Here is a 24524-nt window from a genome sequence, read left to right on the forward strand (position 1 = left end):
AAATTTAAACTTAAAATAACATGAACTCGAATAAAGTTGTAACTCGAGTTGCATTTTTTTAAGTTTTTCACTCAAAAGATCCGGCCCTAAATTAATGCAACAATTTCCAGAGACACACAATACAATATAGATTACAAATTCAAAGTAGTTCGAAAGTGATTACTTAAGAAGAAAGAAATCTATAATTTGTAGAAAGCGTGCTCTAAGAAGGAACCCACTTTACGGAGACGCTAAAATGCTAATTAGTGGAAGTATCCCCAAATTAATAAAAGATGCTCTCAATCATAAGTTACGGGAAAATAGCTATTGCCTTGATGACAAACGCAAATGAATCAACAAATCCTGAGCACGTTACAACAAAGCGATTTCTTTTCTTTCATCCCAAGGAAATTTCTTTAGCATAATGATCAATGGGAATATTATGTCTATGTTGCGTTTATCAAAAGACAAGATATGGCTAATCAGCCAAAATTATGTTTTTGTGTGTGTTTTATAAACGCTCTGTACTAACAAAAAGAAGAGGACCAATTACAGCCTCCATATAGGGCCCACCACAAAGAGGGCCTCCCCCAGACTAGACTTAGAACTTAAAGAGCCCAAAAGCAAAGCTTATTGGCAGGCCCATTCCAATGTGGTGCAAACCTTTGATTGATCATGAGGGAGAGAAGGGTGGAGGTTTGAAAATAAGCGCGCACACACTACCACAATTAGAGAAAATTAAATAACTTACCCTTAAAATAACTAGTTTAGAATTTACTTATTATTCTTAATTAATACCATTTTAATTAATATAATATTAATTAAAAATGATATTATTAAAAAGTAAATGGTAGAAATCAAAACCTATGCAATTTAGGAAGTACTTGTCTCCTTTCTCCAAGGATTAAGAAGCAATTTAAGCTCTTTTTTTTTTTTTTTTGAAAGAAGAAGACATTAATAAGCAATCTGCTAAGACCATAAATAGCATGACATTTTTTGTTTTCCTGTTTATTCCTCCTTTTTGTGAGGCAATTTTTCATCAATGTTTAGTCGCAACAAATGAACCCAAAAAAAAAATAATAATAAAATACATTTTTTTTTTCTTTTTCTAAAGGTAAATTGCACACATGTTTCACTAAGTTTTATATAGTGAACACGGCAACTTATCAAAACCATGCCAAAAGAGAGTGACAAATAGTACCACTTTTATCCAATGTTCAACGGCCACTTTCTTCTACATTCAGAGTCTAAAATCTCAATTATTTACCTGGAACGACACAATCAGATCTAAATACTTCATTTTCATCTATCTATGGGGGAGAGCATGAGAACATTTATAAGAGATAGAATTATCAGAGCAGAGAGAGAGAGATCATGTATACTATATTTGGAAATTAAGAGCTGGGAATATCTAAAATTTGCCCAAAGATTATCAAATTTTGAAGCTTTACGCAATGGCCAAGTCTAGAGCAGTGCCTATGATTATGCCATGTGGCATGTGCAACTTCAGACAGATCAATTATAGGCATCATTACAGGGCAATAATATGTACCTTGTATTGTACCGTTTGTGTCACTATGTTCCAATACAATTAGGTCAGTATTTTATATGAAATAACTCTGCCTTTCTACCAAGATACAAAATTGCATATACAAAAAGCAGGGTCAACCTATGAAAAGTGTCGACACCAATGGGACAATTCTCCTGGCCATAAAATTCTCTAAAGATAAAAAGCAAGCTACTTCTTTGTTTTCTTTTTCTTTTTCATCAATTCCTTTTTTTTTTTTCTTCTCTTTTTTCCTTTTTTCTTCTTCTGTGTTGACTGTTAGAGAGGAGGAGGGAAGTCCCTTAATCGAGTATCTAGAAAACAGACTAACAAAAAGCATGTTTGTCGTTGAAAAGCAAAAAGGAACTGTTCATGATGACAATACTGAAATCCATGTAACAAAGAAAGAAAGTGGGGTCACGGTGTTATGATTTACGCCAAAATTTATGCCCTGAATAGCTAGATCTAATAACTTTTGGATGTAATATATGCCAATCCTGTAATCAACAAAATGAAGAGAAAAGCATTTGTAATAATCAACTCCATTGATGTGAAACATAAATTATCTCCCTTTCTTTTCTTCTCAAATTTTCTTGTATACGTGAATCACCCACAAAACTGAAGGGTAGTGATTTACAATCAGTATACCATCTACTGTTTAACATAAATAAACAAACACAAGTTTAGAAATTAGACAAACTCACCGGACCCTTTTATGAGTCTTGAATGGAAATCTTGACTGCGGCGAAGGGGACAAATCAGCCGGTAACCGGGGAGGTTCCAATTCCCCAGTAAGCATCCCCACAACCTCTTTCATTGAAGGCCTGCGAGCCGGTATCTTCTGCAAACACAGCAACGCAACTGTGATGCAAAGAATAGCCTGTTCTTGATCCAAAGACTGAATAGACTTATCAACAAGATCAAGAAGTTTTCCTTCTCGGGCAAGATGCCGAGCCCATGACAAGAGATTCGCACTCTTGTATTCGGATAAAGGTGAAGTTGTCACCTGAAGTGGGCGTCTCCCGGCTATAAGGACTAAAAATGAGACCCCAAAGCTATAAACATCACACCTCTCCGAAGCATTCTCACCGAAACCAGTTTCCGGGGCAACATAACACACGGTTCCTCGCATACTAGGAGTGCTACTGAAGCCACCACTCCTGGGAATTTCTCCACTCCTGGGAATTTCTCCACTAGCGGAGTCATTATTGCCATTGCGTCGGGGTCTCCTCAGCTCGCCGCTAAGCCCGTCCAACCACCAATCTAAGCTACTCCGACTTCGACTCCTGCTCTTGTTCTTCCTCCTCCTCTCCGTGTAGAATTCCTCGTCTTGCAGCCACCAACCATCACCATTTTCGACATCACTCACCGTTCCCCTCTGTTGCTTCATCTTTTTCTTCTTTTTCTTCGCGAGCTCTTCGCAGTACTCCTCCTTCCACCACTCCCTTGCCGGTCTCCTCTTCTCCTTCCTCGATGAATTCTTCACGTTTTTTTCCTTTTCGTCATCCATTGACATCCACCAATCCAATTGCTTCCTACCACTCTTCTTTTTCTTCTTCTCGGCCTTCCCGAAATTATCATTACTCGACGAAGCCGTCGGTCCAATCCAATCACTCTTCGGTCTCTCGTTCTTTATCTCAGTCCCAATCCATTCCAACACATAGTCCTTCACAGCCCCATCGTCCTGTCTCAACCACCAATCTTTATCCCGATTCTGTTTCGCCGGAGACGCCTTGTCAAAATTGCTCTCCGATGCGCTCGCTTTCTCGAATCCCTCCGGCGATTCCGTCAACGCAGAAGCCGCCGAAGACGCCATCACCACCGGCTCGGGCGAAGTCGAAACCTTTACGAAACTCTCCGGCGATAGATCGAAACCCGCATTCAATTCCTCAAACACCGTAGTGACACTCTCAGTTTCCTCAACCACCGAGCCATAATCCTCAACTCCGCCGCCATGACTACCGTTCGTCGTCTTCGTAGCATCACATCCCTCTACAGACACCTCAATCTGATAATCCAATTTCAACCTAGCGAGCCCAAAATCCCCAATTTTAGCAGAGAAGTACCTGTCCAAAAGTATATTACTAGGCTTGATATCGCCATGGATAATCGGCTGCTCCAATCCGTGGAGGTACTCCAAGCCTTTGGCGATATCGACCGCGATCGCGAACCTCTTCTTCCACATCATCAGCTCGGGGCATTTCCGATGCAGTAGAGCGTCCTGCAAATTGCCGTTGTGCATGAACTCGTAGACGAGCAGCATCCGGCGACGCTTCCGGTCGGAGGAGAAGCCGAGGACGGAGACAACATGGTGGGAGTCGAGCATGGCGGCGAAGAAGAGCTCGTTCTGGAACTCGCGCTCGCCCTGGAGGGAGCCGGAGTCCATGAGCTTGACGGCGATCTGCTGGCCGGTCTTGGGGAGGGTGCCGTAGAAGACGGGGCCGAAGCCGCCCTGGCCGAGGCGGCGGGATGGGGAGAAGGAGTCGGTGGCGCGGCGGAGGACGGCGTAGGGGAGGCGGTGTGGAGGCTTGGATTTGGAGTTGGGGATGGAGTCGGCCTCGGGGGCCGTGCGCTTGCGAGTGACCTTGCGGAAGCAGACAACCAAGAATAGAAGGACCGAGAAGGCGGCGCCGGTGGCCGCCGCCGCCAGAGGAGCCGTCGGAGTGTGGCGGAACTGGGAAGGCGCCGGCGACGGAGCTGGGATTGAACGAGACGGCATGTTCAACGGGAATAACGAAAAAGACAAACTTTTGGATTTCTGCTTACCAATAGTGAATCTTCATCGCTGCACTGGTGAAGATTGCAGAAGAAGAAGACGCTGTCTTTTTTTTCTTCTTCTTTGTTTGCTGTAAAGGAAGAGAGGGAGTTGTTTGTTTGTCTGTGTGTTTATTCACAGTTTCTCTCTCTCTTTCTTCTGTCTTTCCTATTTCGTATTTTTAATTAAAATGGTTAATGGTTTGAAAATTTTATTTCACGCTGATTAAACATAGTTAAAGAACAGGTTAATTATTTAATTTTTTATATTCTTTTATTCTTTTAAATTATAATAAATGTAAAGGTTCTATATAAATGCAATAAAATTATTTATATTTTTAAATTTAATAAATATTAAAATAATTTATGTTTAATTAAAGTATAGAGTATAGTTACAGTGTACCACTCAAAAATTACTAATTAAAATAAATTTTTAATTATTTTAGTTAAAATTTAACTAAAATTTTAGAAATTAAGATGCTCTAATATGTGACACTATCAAATGGGCTTTATAACAGTACGTCCTGATAATAAGAGCCCATTTTCATCCCTGACCCTTTTCAACTGTTTATGACATTCAGTTTTTATAGTTAAAATTTTTTAAAAATATCATATTTAATTTTTTTTTTGTTATAATTAAAATTTTTTTAAAAATATTATATCTTAATTTAAATTAAAAATTTAAATCGGTAAAGTTAAAGTCTCCGGTCAAAATTTACGGCGATGATAATATCTCATAAAAATGTAAATTATACAATATATTTATATTGTAGCGTTATGTAGATAAGATAATTGTTTTACTCGAAATAAATAATGAAGCTGAGATAACAGATGGCATTTATTTCCAACACTTCATTACAAGTTAAATCATCTTTTTTTCTTTTTTTTTTTGTTTTTTTTTTGTTTTTTAGCTTAAAGGGTGATATCACAATGCAATATTGGTATCAGCATCATCTTTTATAAAACTCGCGCTGTTTTAATTTTTAAACAAGGTGCAATATGAAAATCTATAAAAATTCGTTTAAAAAAAATCTATATAAACTAATGATTTATACAGATAAAAAAAAGTTTTTTTTTTGCTTTTGTTTTTTATATCTATTTTGCTCCTTCATCACTTTATTATGACTATTTAATATCGCAACTGTGGATTAAACAAAGCATGAAATATGTTTATTAAAATTGTTTATTGAGAACAAATTTGATAAAACCAATTTTATAAATTTGATGGTTTTGACTAATTAGCTTAGCATTAAATCTATGCCTATTTTTCATATTTAGATTTAGAGTTTAAATTCTCTGCCTTCAAGTTAAATAAAAAGAATAAAAATGAAAGTTTCGTTGATATTTTCAGAAATTCAGATTTTCCTTATAGTTTTAAAGTGGTAAAAAATTTGCCTAACGTATAGTCAATAGAAAACCTGCCTTATTCAATGACTAGCTAATAAGAGTAACTAAAAACTAACTCGAGAGGTAAGAGTTATTCACCCTAAGAGGGAAAAACAAAGACAAAAACATATGAAATAAAAATGTGTCAAAACCTTAGTTGAAAAAGATATACATATACATATATATATATATATTCATTGAATTACTATCATATAGACTTACCAATCATAAATTTATTTTTATTCATATTCATAAGTAGAATTCTAAATATTTATTCACCACTACACTTACTAATCTATCTAATAGTAAGCGGGCAAAGAGGCTCATATTAGTTAGCCTAAAAGTTCGTTCACCGATGACAATTTTTCTTTTTTGGTGAAAAAAAGATTCAATATTGTTGTTACACATAAATGATTATAAGAGAATGTTATCAAAACCAAAGTTGTGGGGCTCAGTGAGCTAATATCACCAAAGTTTGAAAACCAACCCAGCTAGTAGACGAAATTTTAAATGCCAAAAATGACCTGGTCAAAGTCATCCACCCATAAAGTAAGTGGAAAAGAAAAGTGAAGCAGGTACTTTTCTTGGTCTTTTTCTTTCTAAGTTACACATGCAATTTATTTTACCGATTTAAAATTTTAATTTTAATTTTATTATAGTTAAAAATTTTTATAAAAAATTACATTTAATTTTTTTATTATAATTAAAAATTTTAATATAAAATTAAATTTTAATTTAAATTAAAAACTCAAATCGAACGTAACCTTAAACTTTCAAGCAACTTGATCATCTCTAATGAAAGAAAGACCACATGCCCAACAACCAATAACCTTAACTTTTCTCTTTGTTAGGGTTGACTAATTACAATATATGTTTATACTGATTGTACATATTTTTCATGTGAAATAAGATCAGAATCACGTTAAAATAAACAATACAAACAATTTTTAATATAAATTTGACGATTAAAAATATACACGTACTGCTAATTAATTTTTTCAAATCATACCATAGAAATCTAACACTCCTTTTCCAAAAAGCCTCAACACTAGTAGTTGTGCCATATGTTCATCGACCTTAGACTTTTTTAATTCCAATTATTTAGAGAAAGAACTAGAACCTCCAAGAAGAAAATAACACTCGACCGCGTAATGAGACCGACACTGAAATAAATAACTACATTCACCACAAAACTAGCTAGCTAGCAATATTAGCCGTTGGCATTATAAGGGAAACGCCATAATTAAGGAGCTTAGCCTATAGGGTTGTTATTGTCTATCAATGAAGCAATAGCTCCCATGTCCCTGGCTAGCTACTTTTTATTGTTATTATAGAGATATATATATATATATATATATATATTGTTCTTGCTTTTATTTCAACTTTTTGTGACCCAATTAAGTAGTATTGTTTACCAAAACATGTGATGTTACAGCGAGGAATTGTAAATTTATAAAAGTTTGTGGTCATGAGAGTCTCAATTAATCTTCCTCCTTTTTCTTTTTTTTTTTTCCATGAAATTAAAGAATAATTGACGTCGTTTTCTTTCCTTTTCTTATCTGTTTATTATGACAACTTTCAACAATACAGTTTTTTTTTTTTTGGTCTCCTCAAGTTATGTATTAATTAATGACAAATTGTTTCACCCTACATACACTCATCTTTAATATTTCAATAAAATATTGGAAAAGCATCAGCACTGTCGATATAAGCAAAACCTATTAGACTATTAGTATGAGTTATTATAAATTTAAGGGTTTTGCCTCCCTGAACTTGTTGTGTTTTTACTAATTGTCTCCTAAACTTTTATTTTTGACATTTAAAATCCTGAACTTGCGTAATCGTTGCAATTACCCCTTTAGTTATGCACTTGTGCGTCTCACGTGGGCGAATTCCATCACTTTTATAACAGATGTGAGCCGAATGTGTTAAATTGTAACGATTAAGCAAGTTCAGAGAGTTAAATGCCAAAACTAAAAATTCAGGGGCAATTAGTAAAAACATGACAAGTTCAGAGGGCGACAGTGCTAAAAACCCTAAGTTAATTTTGAAATCCCTCGGCTTGTCAATAGCAAGTTTGAAATCTTATTTCATTATTATTTTTCTCTCCTCTAGAAAAAAATAATAATGAAATTATCATACTATGCATTAATTAATGCTCAAAACGAGTCATGTAAACGAGGTCATATAACTTGTGTATACGTTGAAATCCTCTCTACATCACTTTTTTCCCGTAATTTTATAAGATTTCTCCATCTTGTTCTTACGTATATATAGAGAAGTGAAGAAAAGTAAAAGAGAAATTTTAAAAGACGTAAATAACTTAGTACCCAATTCGAAGGAAATTAAAATGAAAACTCAAAGACGTAACATATTATTGTTAATATCTTATGTCAAGAAAAAAAAAATTGTAAGATTACTTAGATGATGCCCGGGTGGTTAGATTACTGACCAAACACTGCTTATAGATGGATCTATGCATGCATCAACGTGGTCGTTGTCTCATAACTTTATAATTCAAAACGACGAAAATGTTTATTTTCTGTATACGTCATTGATTCTGAATCATAATTTATGGGTTTTTACATTATTTTTCTCTAACAAAAAATACACGTAAAATACAAATAATTTTGAATTATGATTCTGAATTCATGAACTAAATGTCCACTGAAACTTTGATTTTGATCACATCAAAAGTTATGGTTAATTTTGATTGATTGATAACGTCGCGTGAGCCCCACGTCCGACCCTCCTCTTTTCCTTCTCGCGTGCATAGTGCGTACGTACTCACATTTTTTCCGCTTAAGTTGATGACTGAGTACTAATTTTTGTTTCTTTGAACACAAAATAGCATTACCACATAGATAGATAATGTAGGCTGATGTGAATGTGCAATCGTCACGATTGCCTACCCAATCCGCATCCATGGAGGCGGTTTCATGGAGATTCTGATGTCGTTTGAGAAAAACGATCTTGATGGATTGTGTTTATCAAATATCGCAAAACTCTCTTTGCCGCAGACCAATGGTTTCAGTAGGAGCATGCATGAAACGAGCCAACTTGTTAATTGCATAAGACACGTGCATCTGACGGAGTGAGTGATAAATGTTGAAGATCGCCAATTACTTAACAAAATTGTGTTGCATCTCTGTTGGCATGAGCGCAGTGCACTCTTTAGCATCCGACATATCACTCTCTTTTCAATGCATTGAAAATAAAAGAGATCCCCAAGGTCCTTTCACAGAAAAAGTTAGTAGACAGAGTTTGTATAAAACTGTTTAGGAAGTCATTAGTGTTGCCATTGACGATCAAGACCATCTATATAAACCAAAAAATAAAGAGTGAAAATAGTTGTTTGATAGATAAATAGCAAGTTGTCACCTTGAGAATTAACAAAACCATGTGAGAGAAGAAACCAGCATTGACTTGGTTGTGAACTTTATACTTGGAGATGGAACCATCAGGATTACGTTTTATCCAAAAGACTTATTTACAGCCAACAACATTTGAGAGGATGTAGAAGGAACGAGTTCCCATGTACCATTTCGAAGAAGTGTAGTAAGTTCATCGGACATCGCCATTCAACATGCTTAATAGCTTCTGTAACACATGAAGGTTCAACAAAATGTGGAAGAGGATGATTTATATTTGTATTTGCTTGGAAAGATGTGTTTTGGTTTGAATATATTGTTTTCCGAGGATGCTTTCGTAGCGTGAGAGGTGTGTTTGGAGTAGGGCAGATCGGCTTTGTGCGCAAAGAACAAGGAAAAGGTTAAGGAGTTTGTTGCAATATGGATTTGGTTGGAGAATCTGTTGGAGGAACTTGGACACAAAAGCCAAAGAATTTATATTATTCAGAGGAGAGGAATTATGCACGGATTTACTTACACCCGTCGAATTTGGTGGCAATTATCTGTGTTTGACTGCGACAAAAAAGATGAATTAGAGCAGCCGTGAAATCACTAATTGGTGGCGCTTGTTGTGGCATGGTGAGTAGCAAAGACGCAATGTGGTCTTGAAAAGTCAGAAGAAGATAAATTCCAATCATTGTAAGAGATAAAAACATCAGAAGAATATTTTGAGAAAGAAAATTCAGTCTCCACAAACCGAGCATGACGGGAAGTGAAAATCTTATTAATGTTAATACCAAGACAAAAATAAGATTTTTATTACATGAGCATATGGCTTTAGCCAAATGAAAACATAAGCAGCAAAAGATTTCAATTTAATGTAGTTGGTGACTGATTAAGTAACTCTTTATGATGAGAAGAATATTGTAAGATGGGAGTCGGAAGTTGATTTAAAAAAAAAAATTGTAGTTTGAAAGGCAAATGACCAATATTTATGAGAAATTTTTGCCTGATGAAGAAGATACCCAGTGACAACCATGTGTCTGGGACTAATTTCAGCAGTGCCATTGTGCGGAGGAGAGTAATGAAAGTGGTAGATCTCTTGGCATAGTGACAAGAGAGATGAGTCCAAGGTTCCTGACTTGATGTTGCAGAGGATACCAATGGAATCACAGCTTCACTTAGGAAAGTAAGAATCGCATGAAAAATAAGATGATCCTGTCACCGCCAAGAGGGTAATCAGGATTTGGAATGTTTTGCCCATCTTGAACTAATGTTGAAGCTACCCGAGAAGCTCTAGCCCGTGGAAACTATTATTGAATTGAGCTATCTATGAAAAGTAATTCAGAGATGCGAGCTTTGAGGTTGTTGAGCTGCGATGTTGATCGTCATTAAGTTTTGGGCAGGATTGGAGAGGGAAAAACAAGAGAAGGAGCGTGATCAGTGGTGTAAGAATCAGAAGCCATCTAAAAAAAATGAAGTCTTAGACAAGCTTGTGAGGCTTGTGAGAGGGATAGCTCTTATACCATAAATCTAAAAAGTTAATTTCATTAGTTTAAAATTTAATTTACAGAGTTCAATATGTATAAAGCCGCTCGGTTACATAGGATTCTATATATAAGGATAGAATAAAATCTAATATTTGAAATAGAGTCTTTACAACATATTAGAGAGCACATGCAACTGTTAAATCTATACATATTGATCAATTAAACTTGTTATAATTTGTTCAGAGAATCTTGGGAAGGGTATTTAGAATAGAATACAAAGATGATTATAATGATTATAATTTCTCCAATTATCTAATGTTGCCCACAAACAATCTTATCTATAAATAATCACTATATAATTAGTCATTGATGAAAAAGAAGAATATATATTTTCATACAATAAGTTAATAAAATAACAATATTGACAAATTAACTAAAGTTGGAAGTGCTCTTATATAAACGTGTTAAAAAAGTTTATTATTCTCCCTTCCATGTGGGACAGATATAATGACTATCCATCGAGATTGTTGGTCTCTTAATTTTTAATAAAACAAAAAGTTTTATCAATAAAAAAAAAGGTGGGATTGATTGCATTCTTATGAGCAACTGAAATACTAACAGATCAGGAAGTGAAATTCCGATCATTCGCTTTGATAGGGTAAAAATTCTTGATTGTATTAGGGATGGTAATAGAACGGGGTGGGGCGGAGGATGATTTCTCATCTCCATATCTGTGCTATGTTAAATTATCCCTATCTCCGTCTCCATTCGCGCTTAAAGAGGAGTGAGGTCAGAGTCGGGAATTCTCCATTGAAGGAGCCTTCTCCATACCCACTCAATTTCCCATCATATAGGATTATGCATTTTAAAATTATAACATCTTAAAATAAAAATAGAGTAGAAATTCATTATAAATTTAGACTAAAATTAAAGATTACTTGATAAAAACTAAATTCTTAACATAATACAAAATGAATACAAAAGGAATAACTAACATATAAGCGAAAAAAGTTTGAAACCATCAAAATATTAATGTAAATTATCTTTTCTTGTTTATTCCTAGTAACTTTGAGGTTGTTCTTTTGAGTGTAACTTAAGTGTAATTTTTGAGTTGAATTTGAGTTATAACTTGAGTTGAAGTTGTAACTTGAATAAAATTTAATAAAGTTAGAACTTAAAAGAACATGAACTTGAATAAAGTTGAAACTCGAGTTGTCTTTTTTTGAATTTTTTTAAACAAAAGAACAACCCCTTTAATTTTTATTGCATTTTTGCACATTAATATGGGGACGGAGGTGGGGTGAGGAATACATCTCCCGTTCCCATCCAGCCATCAATCAGGAACTAGATTTTTTTCCTATCTCCATCACCATCTCCATCCCCGATAAATATCTCCCATTCCTACCAGTATATCTCCCATTCCTACCCCCGTTCTCCATCCCGTGAGAAATATTACCATCCCTAAATTGTATATATATCTTGATCAATTAAGTGAACAATACACTATAGTCAAAGAATTATAAAAAAAAAATTAAAAAAAAAATACACACTAGTCAAAGGTCGAGAATATTACCTAATCCACATGATAAAACAACGTTCAAATTAGGCAAGTAAATAGGATGAAGTATTGAAGTCAAATAAGAGATCATATATAGCTTCTAGTTTTGCCTTTCCAGCGGTAAGTGCCTCTTAAAATCAACAACTATAGCACTCATATTGTCACTGCTTCCACGACCAAGCGCGAGGCGACAGAGTAATGCAGCTGCATCAATATTACTGCTCTTAGACGAAAATACCTCCTCATCTAATAAGATTTGGTCATGCCTAAATTTGTTGTTGAACTCTCCAAGAGGCACATTCGAACTATTAGTACTGTTCTCATCTCTAAGACATGTAGTAGCTATATGGCAAGCTGTGTTGTTAGATATGACTTCCCAAATCCCATAACTGGCAAGAATCAAGCACTCATCTTCTACTCTTCTTTCTGTTATGGAAATCTCTGGTTGGGATGCTACGGCCGATGATCTTACAACGCGGTTGCCTGTTTCCGACAGATTCAAGATTTGTATATCAAAGCAATTTCGAAGCATGATTTTTTCCAAGATCATGACTTATTAGGTACTAATTGATTCATTTCTTCCAAAAAAATAAATAAATAAAAGAAACCTTTCAGCCAAGGCTGAATAAACCACTGGTTTGCCTTTGATACCATGTTAGATTACTAGCTAACTATTGATTATCCTAAAATCTTAAGCAGTTTAGAACGGTGAGCCAACCATCTATTTTACATTCTAACGATTATATAGTGAAACACATAATTTTCATCCTTTTTTTTTCTATCTGTTTGGATAAGCAAAAAAAATTCTCCAAGTCTTTGTCGTGGTTCACCAAATATGTACCTTTTTCTTTGTGTATGACACATAATTGTGTAGGGATTATATGATTATTATTTCATTCCAAGATCATGACTCATACACAATTATTTACTAGCTTGCTAAAGTTCACCAAATATGTACTTTTTTCTTTTGGAATGAAATCATTATTATGGATTATATGATTATTATTTTATTCCAAAGCATATTACGGATTACACACCACACACACACACACATATATATGTATATATACTCTTATGACATACATAGGGAAATTAAAAGATTACCTAGACGGGACATGTCAAGAATTCCATACTTTCGTACCCCATTGCAATAAGGAATTATCCGCTCACTAACTCCACAAATCCTTTCTGGCTCAGATTTTCTTCGAGACTGCGAAAGAAAGAGATGAAATTTTACATCCAATTATATATAACAATATTTACCGTCAGATTTTCTAACACCAAAAACCAAAGGAAATATATCAACTTACGACATAGCGACGACTGAAGACCTTATGATGATCATGGGAGAGAGGGATGGGAATTCCACCACGGCAGAGGACGGCGCTCGAGACACCGCAGTGAGCGACCACTATAAGCTCCGCCGTCAATACAGCCACCGTAGCGGCGGACCTTTCAAAAGCCAGCCTGCAGATGGGATTGCATGCGCAGGGATACCCGTTCTCTATGCACCTGCAGGGTCCCGCAACCACTTGATCCATCCTCTCGAAGCTCCTCCGTAGAGCCGTCCGCAGGTGATCCTCCAGCCACCGCCGGCTTCGCGATGACAACGAGCTGTGTCTGTCGACGCGCGTCAGCTCCTCAGCTATGAAGTGGTGCATCAGTTCTTTGTAAAGACCTGACGCCTGCACATCATGATTTGTTCAATACATGTTTGTTGAAATATATTCATTACATATTGCACGTTAAAATATGAATTTGAATTTTTAACTGCATTCTTTTATCTTTCTCTACCACTTGTAACTGATATTGATAATAAGACAAACGCGTCACACTTCCTCAACTAGAAAACTATAGCATGCACCAGTACTACCAAGATTTCTCTATTTTCTTTAGAAGCAATCGAATCAATATTTTTTGAATTAGATAAGAACAAGTTTGTAGAGTAACCTAGACTCAAGAGAAAGAGCGAAGATAAGACTGTTTCAAAGGGGAGTAAATTGTTTTGTTTTCGTATAATCTAGCATAAATGATAAATCCACACCTAACTCACCTTCCAAGTCAAAAAAATAATCATAATAACAAAAGGGTAATTCCATATATAATTGTCTTTAATATACTTTTAGCTCTCTAAATTCGAAATTTTTATTCTAAACTAAAATAAAAATGACGAGATTTATGATAGAAATCCTTACATCACCATCATAGACGGCAAAGAAATGCAAGGGCTCGCCACCAACGAATTCCAGTCGACAAAAGTCTTCCTTCACGCACAATTTGCCGTCCATTCGCCCTGCAAACTCCCTCATCGCAATCGTACTAGAAACCGGCATTGGGTTTTGAAGCCGCGGAGGCGGCGACAGCTCCTCCACCGGCTTATCATTAGTATTTTCCTCTTCTTCCTCCCCTTCTTCCTCCTCCTCCGCCTCCATAAACTGTGGCCGCTTTCGATTGTGAAGCGAAATATATTTATCAGACATGGGCGTCTCATTATGACCAGACGAGCAAGGCGTCAACCGTCTCATCTGAATCCTCCGGTGGCGGCGCTCCCGGCATCTCTCAGGGCAGTCGCCCCTTGAATATTTCCGAGCGTTGGTGGCCCTGCAGAGGAGTAGTTCTGCTCGTCGTTGTCGTGCCATTTTGCAAGAAATTAAGATGGACAGAGAAATGAATGCTATACGTTACTATATGCAAGAAGTGGAAGTTTGTGGCAGTGAGTACCAGATGAAGGAATTGAAGAGTTTGCATATATATATATATATATATATATATATGTATATTATCTCCTAGGGTGAGGAAGTTATAAAACGTGAAGTTGGAGATGTCGTTACTGTGACTCGTGGAAGAAGAAAAGCGCCACGGGAAAGCTATGCATGAACTTAACAGTTAAACTCACCCATAAGCCATTACACGTGGACGTGATTAAGCCGTATAAATCCGCTATATTGCCACTGCTACGGTGATTTTGCTTATAAGGTAGAAAGCCATAATACAATAATTCCCTACAATTTAGTGGTAGTTTCACACCCTTTTTTATATTAAAGTTTTGAGTCCAAATTTTTATCATCCCAAATTCAATAAATAAGACTCATGGCCACGCAAGGGTTCCCTGTATTTGTAGTACACCAAGGCTACTGGAGAAAACAATACAAAATAGGTACAACCTACCGATCATTTTCATATCGGAACCATATTTTGTTTTCCAAATATCCTACTTTAGAGGCCTATACGAGACTCAAAAGGGGACCAATTTCCTTTTCAAACAGACTTTGTGCCTGAAAACGATGGCATATATAACTGAGTGTAATATATTTTTTCTCGTGAAAAATTGTTAAACGTACATGGATTTAGATTTTTATCATTCACTTTTGATTATTTTTAACTAAGTAAAGAGTAAAAATTCAAATTCATACTCTTGTGTGAGTAGCTTTACACCGCTAATCCCTGTAAATCTCATATAATATCACGCTATGTACTTATTATCTGTATGAATCAACATTGATTTTGAGGGGAACATTCTAGTACCATTGGGCAAACTGCCATGTAAACAATTATACTGTATTACACGCTTCCAGTGGATTATGTGAAATATTAAGCAGAACAAAATGAAAGAAATCGGTGATTCAATTGCAACATATGCACACTATAAAAATCCTAGCTAGAGACATTAAAACAGTAATTAATTAAATACTATTAATCTCTTTATTGTACACCAAATCTAGCCTAGTCAACACCATGCATGCTGGCCTTCTCTACTTACCAAACCTGCAGCCAGTAAGCAGTCAGCGGCGGAGGCAAGTGGGGGCACGTGCCCCACGGAAGTTATGTAAAATTTTTTTTAATATAATTTTTAAAAAATATTACTTTTATTTTTTTTTATTTTGCCCCCACACAAGCTGAATTAAAAACTTCATATTTGTCTTTTCTCTCTCCACTTTGCTCTTCTTCTCGTCTTCTCCCAACAAGCAATGTCTGCTTGAGGACTAGAGGACTGCTGTTGGCCCACCACGCCCACTACTACTTAGGTTTGTCTTCTCTTCTCTTATTTATTTTGTGCTTTGTGCCCACTTCCTTTACCGAAAAGTTCAAGAATTTTCTCTCTTTTTTTATTTTTTTATAAAGATCCATGGACATTTGAGATTTTGTCTGTAGCTCATAAAAGCTTTGTAGATATGTGTCTTTTGTCCTTTACTATGTTTACAGTACAAGCTTTGTAGATTCATACTTGTGGTAATAGTTTGTTTACTTTATAAATTATAACCTAGAATTTTATTTTTTTATAATAAATTAATTTAGTTTCTATTTCCTATGATTAATTAAAGATTTTGAGTGCTTATCTTTATTTTTTTACTTTCTTGTAGTTTCTTAAATATTCTTTTGAAATAGTAATGGAGAAATAAATATTTCAAAAGAAAATTAGAGCCTCCATTTTCAGAAAGAAAAAATGATGACAGTATTAAATCATGTAGTGTGGAAATCAATTATTTGATAGATCTTCCAACAAATTCGGGGTTAAGAACTCTAATTTTGGATTACAATTCTAATGTTCGAGATCAAGTTCGAAGAGCGTATATGCAAAGGGGTCCTTGTCAGCCTCGAAGACATGATTTTTCTTTAAGTAAATGTGGGCAAGTATTAAGAAAATATAACCCTGTTTGGTTTGAAGAATATCCTAATTGGTTGGAATATAGCATAACACAAGATGCGGCATTTTGTTTGTGTTGTTATCTTTTCAAACTAATTATTTCGGGTAGTGACGTTAGTGAAAGCTTTTCAAATTGGAAAAAGAAAGAAAAATTTTAAACTCATGTTGGAGGCCCGAGTAGCATACACAACCAAGCTTGGAGGAATTGTGAAGCCTTGATAAACCAGAAGCAACATATTGAAACAATTATTTCCAAGCAATCAAAAACAAGCTCAAAAAGAATATTGAAATCGTTTGAATGCATCAATGGATTGTGTATGATTTCTTTTACGACAAGGCTCGCATTTCATGGTCATGATGAATATGACGACTCAAGCAATCAAGGTAACTTTCTAGAGCTTTTGTAATTTCTAGCTTCTCACAATGATGAAGTTAGAGGTGTTACATTGAAGAATGCTCCTGAAAATATGAAATTAACATCACCTGATATTCAAAAAGACATCGTAAATACTATTGTAGTTGAAACTGTCAATATTATTATTAAAGATATTAGAGATGCTCTATCTTCTATTCTTGTTGATGAATCTCGTGACATCTCAACAAAGGAGCAAATGGCTGTTGTGTTGCGTTATGTGGATTAAAAAAGGGCAAATAATTGAACGTTTTATAGGTATTGAACATGTTGCTAGTACCACAGCTCTCTCACTTAAGTCTGCAATTGATAAATTATTTTCAAGATACAGATTAAGCATATCAAGACTACGGGGACAAGGTTATGATGGAGCAAGTAATATGCAAGGTGAGTTCAACGGTCTTAAAGCACTTATTCTGAAAGAGAACCCACGTGCATTAATTTACATTCATTGTTTTGCTCATCAACTTCAATTAGCTCTTGTAGCTATGGCAAAAAAGCACATTCAAATTGCATCACTCTTTAGTTCAATTGCTAGCGTGGTGAACGTTGTTGGATCCTCAGCTAAACGTTGTGATATTCTTCAAGATAAACAAGGTACAACAATTGCTGAAGCACTTTAAAATGGCGAGATTTCAAGCGGACGTGGTCTAAATCAACATACTTCTCTCAAACGTTTTGGAGACACCCGTTGGGGTTGACATTATGGTACTTTAATTAGTTTGATTATCATGTTCTCATCTATAACTTAAGTTCTTGAGATAATTGTTGATGATGGATCAAATTCTGAATAAAGATGTGAAGCAAACCATATATTGGAATTCATGCAATCGTTTGATTTCATATTTAGTCTACATTTGATGAGAAACATATAAGGAGTGACAAATGAATTATCAGTAGCATTACAGAGAAAGGATAAGGATATTTTGAATGCTATGAGCTTGGTAAAAGTGTGCAAACAACAATTCCAGATGATGAGGGAGAGTGGATGGGATTCTCTTTTTTATCAAGTCTCTTTATTTTGTGAAAAAAACAACATTAGAATTTCCAACATGGATGATATTTTTATACCTCGAGGTAGATCAAGACGTAAAGCTCAAGAAATTACCAATTTGCATCATTTTCTTGTGGAGCTATTTTATTCAATCATTGATATGCAACTTCAAGAGTTAAATGATCGTTTCAATGAGATAAATACTAAATTGCTTCTTTGTATGGTGTGTTTGTCTCCCATTGATTTATTTTCTTCTTTTGATAAGAAAAGGTTGATTCAACTTGCTGAGTATTATGAAGATGATTTTTCTACGGTAGAACTCATGACACTTGATAATCAACTTGAAACTTATATCATTGATATGCTTTTAAGTAAGGAGTTCATAGAATTAACAGGCATTAGTGATCTTGCACAAAAAAATGGTCGAGACAAGAAAAAATTTGATATATCTATTGGTTTATCAGTTGTTAACTTTAACACTGATTTTACATGTTGCTATTGCTACTGTTGAGAGGGTATTTTCTGCTATGAATATTGTGAAGAATCGACTACGCAATCGAATAGAAGATCAATGGATGAATGACAGTTTGGTTGTATACATTGAAAAAGAAACTGTTGATCATATTTATAATGAAGTTATTATGCAACGCTTTCAAAATATGAAAACTCGACGATGACAATTATAATATATTTTATAGTTATTGAGAAATACTATGGTAGTATTTTTTATATTTAAAAAATATATGCTTTATGCCGCCACTGAAATTTTATCCTAGCTTCACCAAGCAGTCACTAATTTTACCACTATTTTCATACCCAAATGAACCAAACGGTCCAAACCGCATCCAATTTAACGGTACTGATGTGGAGAACGCAGAGGACTAGTAAGTAAAAATCCTATTTTGCAATGCTATAACCAGCCAGAAACTCAAAGTACGTTATCTCGGATTATTAAGTCCGACGGTACATCTTTATTGAATTCCAATGTTGAGGCCTAAATCACCCCCCACGCTTTATGGTAAAAAAAAAAAAAAAAAAATGACAGACAAACTGATCACCATTCACCACAGGCTCTAAACTAATCCTAGCATACAAGGTTAACCAGGTCAAACAAGATGCTTTTCATCTAAAGGCAGAAACTCCAATCCAACATGCCTACCGATATGTGCTTTCTTGAAATATTCTTTGTCCATCTTTTTCTTTCCTTTGGGGTGTTTGCCTTGTTTTGGCCGTGCGACATGTACAGAACTTTACAGAAGAGCTATCAACATTGAGTTTTACCTTCATGAGCTACACTATCATATCCACATAGCTAGTCAGCTCCGCTTCAAATCAACAACGATAACGCTGACATTATCAGAGCTCTTCCTTCCCAAAGCAAGGCGAGTGAGCAGCGCAGCTGCCAGGGTACTGCGAGATGGATACAATGCACCAGATCTTTCCTCTTCCACCTGAGGGGGCCCACCAATAGTACTGGGATCTATAGCAGAAGTGGCAGAAGTACTTCCTTCTCCAAGACACTCCCTTGCTACGTCGCAGGCTAACTCACTTGACAGAACATCCCACAAGCCATCACTCGCAATAATCAAGCACTCATCCTCCGGTTCTCTTTTACTGAACGTTATCTCTGGATCGGATATAACAATTGGTTTTAGATACTTGTCCCCTGTAAAAGAAACACAATATAATCATCAGCGAAACACAAACTCACATGCATCATCACAAGTAGTTTGATATGTAGTAATTAAAAAAAAAAAAAAAAAAAAAAAACACACAAATTTATGTCTCTGTAAGTAATAATATTAGTCTAATTAACTTGACATTTCTAGGCATGAAATTTATATGCATAAGAAGATGGCACTTGAAGAAGTCAAAGGAACATGACAAACATGTCAAAAAGGAACTGCCGAAGGAATTGGATATTCCTGAGATTTATAGACCCCCAAGTGACAAGTAGTATACAATACACAGCTTAAAATAATCCCTGGCAGAACTAAGTATTGAATTTAAACAGATCCAGAGAAGTCATACTCTTGTTGAGTGGAAAATGTAAGAAAGGTTAATATCATTCAGCAGTATCAAAAACCGAGACAATGTTCAACATGCATGGATACACCTCCCGATTTGTAAGCCCACCCAACAGGCCCAACAGTGAAATCTATTCTGTGAATCTGCGTGACAACACAAGTATTCTATAATGTCGTGCTGAAGCATATACATTCATGCTGAAAACAATCCTTTCCATTGATGCCCGTTCTGATGTAAATAAACCAATTATCAGTACTAATCACAACTCAACAATTTATCTGGTATTACATTCCTAATCCTCATTTTCAAAAGAATAAAATCCGCATACTCACCTATAGCTCTAGACATTGCGAGAATGCCTTCGACCCGAGCTCCGTTCAAAAAAATAACCCGTCCTCCAGCAGCTTCAATCCTTTCAAGTTCATCTGATCTATCTGGCTGCAAGCCAAGTTAAGAATATTTATCAAACAACATTTTTGTTAAAATTATTGCGAAACAGATCGATACTCGGCTTCAGCTTCATAAACGTGAGAAATAAAAAAAAATAAAAAAAAAATAAAAAAAAAACCAAATAAAGAGAAGAAGATAGGATCATGACCAACCTCTATATAAAGCAAATTATTCTATTATGCCATAACCTAGCTGATTGTTGATCATATGAATAACATTATAAATCTTTTGATTTACAAAAATAAAAAAAATAAAAAAAGATAGTCATGACCAATCTCTATAGCAAATTATTGTTTTATATATGCCAACTTACCCAAATTCTAGATATAGCGTTGCATGTAACTACGTAACTATTACAAAGTTGGCCATGCAGACATGTAAAGGTCCCTTTTCAGTTTTCAATAGCAGATATAAGAGTGATGTTATCAAAAACCAGGCATGAATAATCTGAAGAATAGAATCCTTCCGACAAAAGAAAAAGAATCAGAATCTAGAAACCTTCAGCAATTGAAAGCCCACTACTCAATTCTTGCAAAATGCAGGCCCAAAAGTAATCAGACTAGCTAATCAAGGCCCATTTACCGGTTTATCGTTATAAGCAAGGAATATAACAGTACCAGACTAACAGTAACGAACGAACCTTGTGATCGTGGGAAAGAGGAACAGCTCGGCCACTGCGACTGAGGACGGCGCGTGAGTCACCGCAGTTGGCGACCACAATGTGATCGGGCGTGAGAACCACCACCACGGCGGTGGAGCCACCGAGCGCCACCTCCATGGGCTGGCAGCCGCACTGGTAACCCGCGCTCCCACACGCGCACGTGTTCATCGCGGCCTCGTCCATCCTCTGGAAGCTCCTCTCCATGGCCCTCCTCCACAGCCCTTCTTCCTCTTCCACCACATCCTCATCTTCCTCCTTCGAACCCCCGCTCACTTCCCCGCTCGCATCCACCCCGCGCGTGCAACTCAATCGCACCAATTCCTCCTCCACGATCACGTGCATCCTCTCCCTACAAAGCTCCGCCACCTGCGCTTTCACAAATTCATTCACAAATCACAAGTCATGATTTCAAAAATATATATATAATTTATTAAAATTAATTTTCAAAATGAGACTATAATTATTGTATATACGTGAGGGCCTCCATGACCATCATACACGGCGAAGAAGTGAACCGGACGGCGCCGGCAAATCTCAGGCAAACATAGCGAAGTCCATACAGACACGGCGTCCTCCATGTAGCGCGACCGCCCCGCCACAGACATTATACCGAAAACCGGCTCCCTTGCCGCTTCCAACTGTTCAGCCACCTCATCGGGCGCGGATGATGAAGTGCTCGCCTCCTCCGCGCGGAGCCGCTTCGTTTCCTGCTCCGCCGACAGCGCAGCCACTCGCCTCATCTCAATTCTCCGGCGCCTACGCTCTCGGCACTTCTCCGGCGAATCGTACTCATCGTCGTTCAGCATTCTCCGGCAGTACTCCGTCATTGAAATCCTCCGATTGCTTCATCTTCCGGACGATTTTTATTGCCGCCGACGGTCATTATCTCCGTCGATGCAGAAATTCCGGTTGTTAGTTTAATTTTGTCTCCTCCATTTTCTCGTGAGATTAGTCTCAACGTTAAAAGCCAAAACTCCAACGGGCAATTAACCGAGCTGCCCGAACTGACCACCACCGACCACTATTCGCTTCTCTAACGCCACGTGTCCAAAATGACGATCCATTCCCGTTAAGCGTCATCCGATGACTTCCTCTCTCCCCATCAATTTCTCGTCTCTCCTTCGCTGGGTTTATATTTACAACACGACACGAGGGACATGTGTCGACCGCTTCGCCTAGCCCAGGCCCGACGAGCCAGAACTATACGTGTGGTCCAATTGGAGATTGCCAGCGTGGCAAACCAAGAAATTAAAGAACTAACCAGAGACATCGTGGCCCACCTTAAACTACGTTTTCAAGTGGCAATTTTAAATTTCACACCGAAATTCTTTTTTGCCTTTTCTTTTCTTTTTAACTTTTCTTTGCTGTCTGTCTTCCTGTAAGTGCAAGGAGGTAGATACGTGGCAAACTGTGGAGGCACCAGCGCCGAAAGGAGGACTTGTTTTGTCCAACGTTGACACGTTAGGTAGTTGTCTGAGAAGTAAAAAGGAGATATGATAAGGCTAGCGTCACAGGTGTCTATTAAAATTGAGATGTTTAGTTGGAGGATTCAAATTACGTGATTTAAATTATTTTTTATTTACGTATATTTTTTTAAGAGAAAATATTATAACGAATCACGAATCATGATTTGAATCAGAGAACGAATCCTTCTACCAAACATCACCTCGTGTTTAGTAGAAAGATTCGTGATATAATTTAAATTATAATTTATAATTTATTATAGTATTAAATATATAAAAATTAGGAGACGTTTAGTTCATAGATTAGAATAATGAGATTAGAACCATTTTCAATTTACGTGTATTTTTTATGAGAAAAAATATTATAACGAATCACAAACCATGATTCGAATCGGAGTACGAATTCTCCAACCAAACAACTCCTAAATATCCACGTCGTCACCTAACTAGCTCACAACATGTATCCGCTCTAATTCTAGCACATGGTTTGTAAATTGTTGGTGAAATTTTTTTCCTGCCCGCAATTCACATGCAGTATCGGATGGCCGTCTTTTTCTGTCGCTCATAGCTCATCAGTAAATCACAATTTTTAAATTTTAGCCAAGATTTTGAGGGGCGTTTTTTTTATTTTTTTTAATTATTAACTGTTTTATGAAATAAATTAGTGTCATAAAGAAGGTACAATAGCAAATTTATTTTCTGTTTCTTGAGGGACAAAAAAATCTTAAATATTTTTTTTAATATATAATAAACACTAATTCGGCAGTTAAGTTTTGATAAGCTCAGGTACGTACGTATGACCAAAAGTTGTTGGACATTGTCATATGATGAGAATATATGACAACTAAAAAGTTTCGATGAATATGGCATGATTAAAAGGTATTGGATATGCCATGCGAGCATGACAGCCTGAAAATTAATTACCCGAAACTTTTTCTTCGTTGTTATCGATCATAAATTACTTAAAAGAAAAATATAAGTTCCAACCTAACGAGTCCATGACCTCGTAGGCCAAAACTTACAGTAAGAATCTTATATGAGGAATTAACCATTTACAAAATGGAATCGAATCAAGAAATTAAATTCTAGTCCAATACCCCTTAACTTAAATCTCCCTATTGCATAACATTCTTAATCATCTAAAGTTTTTTTTTTTTTTTTTTTTTTTTTTTTTTTTTTTTTTTTTTGTGATCTTATTGGCAGGCTTTTAATTTGAAAGTCAATCAACAAGTGGTCACTAGCTAATGATTTGCCTACAGACTTGTTGACGGTTAAAATTAGTCAATAGGTTAATAACAAGTTTTTTTTGATAATTTGTGAATAGATTAAGAATGAGATTCGTAAACTCAAAAGAAGAATAATGACACCGGGAATTATATAATGGGTACCTTATATAGGATGCACTTAAATGTTCTGGAAATACTTGTTTTGGGATCAAGTCCATGTGATTATTTGTGTTTTCTTTTTCTTGTTAGTGATAAATTGATACTTTCATGGAAGCTATGGTGAAAGCAAGTCCACGCTAAGCACCATTCCCTTTTTGATACTTTTGATGTGAACTCTTATGGTTGCTCAATTGGAATGTGCTATACAGTTTTTTTATTATTATTATTATTATTATTATTATTATTATTATTATTATTATTTGCTTTTCTGGTTGGTGAAAATGTATTTGTTTCAAAAGATCTGAATGTGCTATAAGGTTAGTGTTTTTTATTTACCCATGCATGCATAAAAGGATTCAAATCAACCAAGCCTATACGTTTGAATTGACTACGACACCATTTGTCTCTCTTCAAACTCTTTCC

General features: G+C 36.0%; 3 protein-coding genes across 3 annotated transcripts; all 3 read right to left on the reverse strand.

The window, feature by feature from the left end:
* Positions 1-1604: 1604 nt before the first annotated feature.
* Positions 1605-4423, reverse strand: LOC21396134 (receptor-like serine/threonine-protein kinase At4g25390). Its single transcript, XM_010110767.2, has one exon. The coding sequence runs from the start codon at positions 4242-4244 to the stop codon at positions 2226-2228; it is 2019 nt and encodes a 672-aa protein (XP_010109069.1). The 5' UTR covers positions 4245-4423; the 3' UTR covers positions 1605-2225.
* A 7740-nt stretch (positions 4424-12163) lies between these two features.
* Positions 12164-14702, reverse strand: LOC21396135 (probable protein phosphatase 2C 75). Its single transcript, XM_024173917.1, has 4 exons — positions 14264-14702; positions 13374-13765; positions 13168-13273; positions 12164-12546 (listed from the first exon to the last, which is right to left on the reverse strand). Exons 1-4 carry the CDS (start codon positions 14700-14702, stop codon positions 12164-12166), a joined length of 1320 nt encoding a protein of 439 aa, XP_024029685.1.
* A 4349-nt stretch (positions 14703-19051) lies between these two features.
* Positions 19052-22343, reverse strand: LOC21396136 (probable protein phosphatase 2C 75). The gene is made up of 4 exons (XM_010110769.2): positions 21727-22343; positions 21233-21619; positions 20475-20580; positions 19052-19780 (listed from the first exon to the last, which is right to left on the reverse strand). Exons 1-4 carry the CDS (start codon positions 22078-22080, stop codon positions 19431-19433), a joined length of 1197 nt encoding a protein of 398 aa, XP_010109071.1. The 5' UTR covers positions 22081-22343; the 3' UTR covers positions 19052-19430.
* Between the last annotated feature and the right edge of the window lie 2181 nt (positions 22344-24524).

The sequence above is a fragment of the Morus notabilis genome, unplaced genomic scaffold, assembly GCF_000414095.1.
Source record: "Morus notabilis unplaced genomic scaffold, ASM41409v2 Scaffold399, whole genome shotgun sequence".
In the NCBI taxonomy this organism is placed as follows: domain Eukaryota; kingdom Viridiplantae; phylum Streptophyta; class Magnoliopsida; order Rosales; family Moraceae; genus Morus; species Morus notabilis.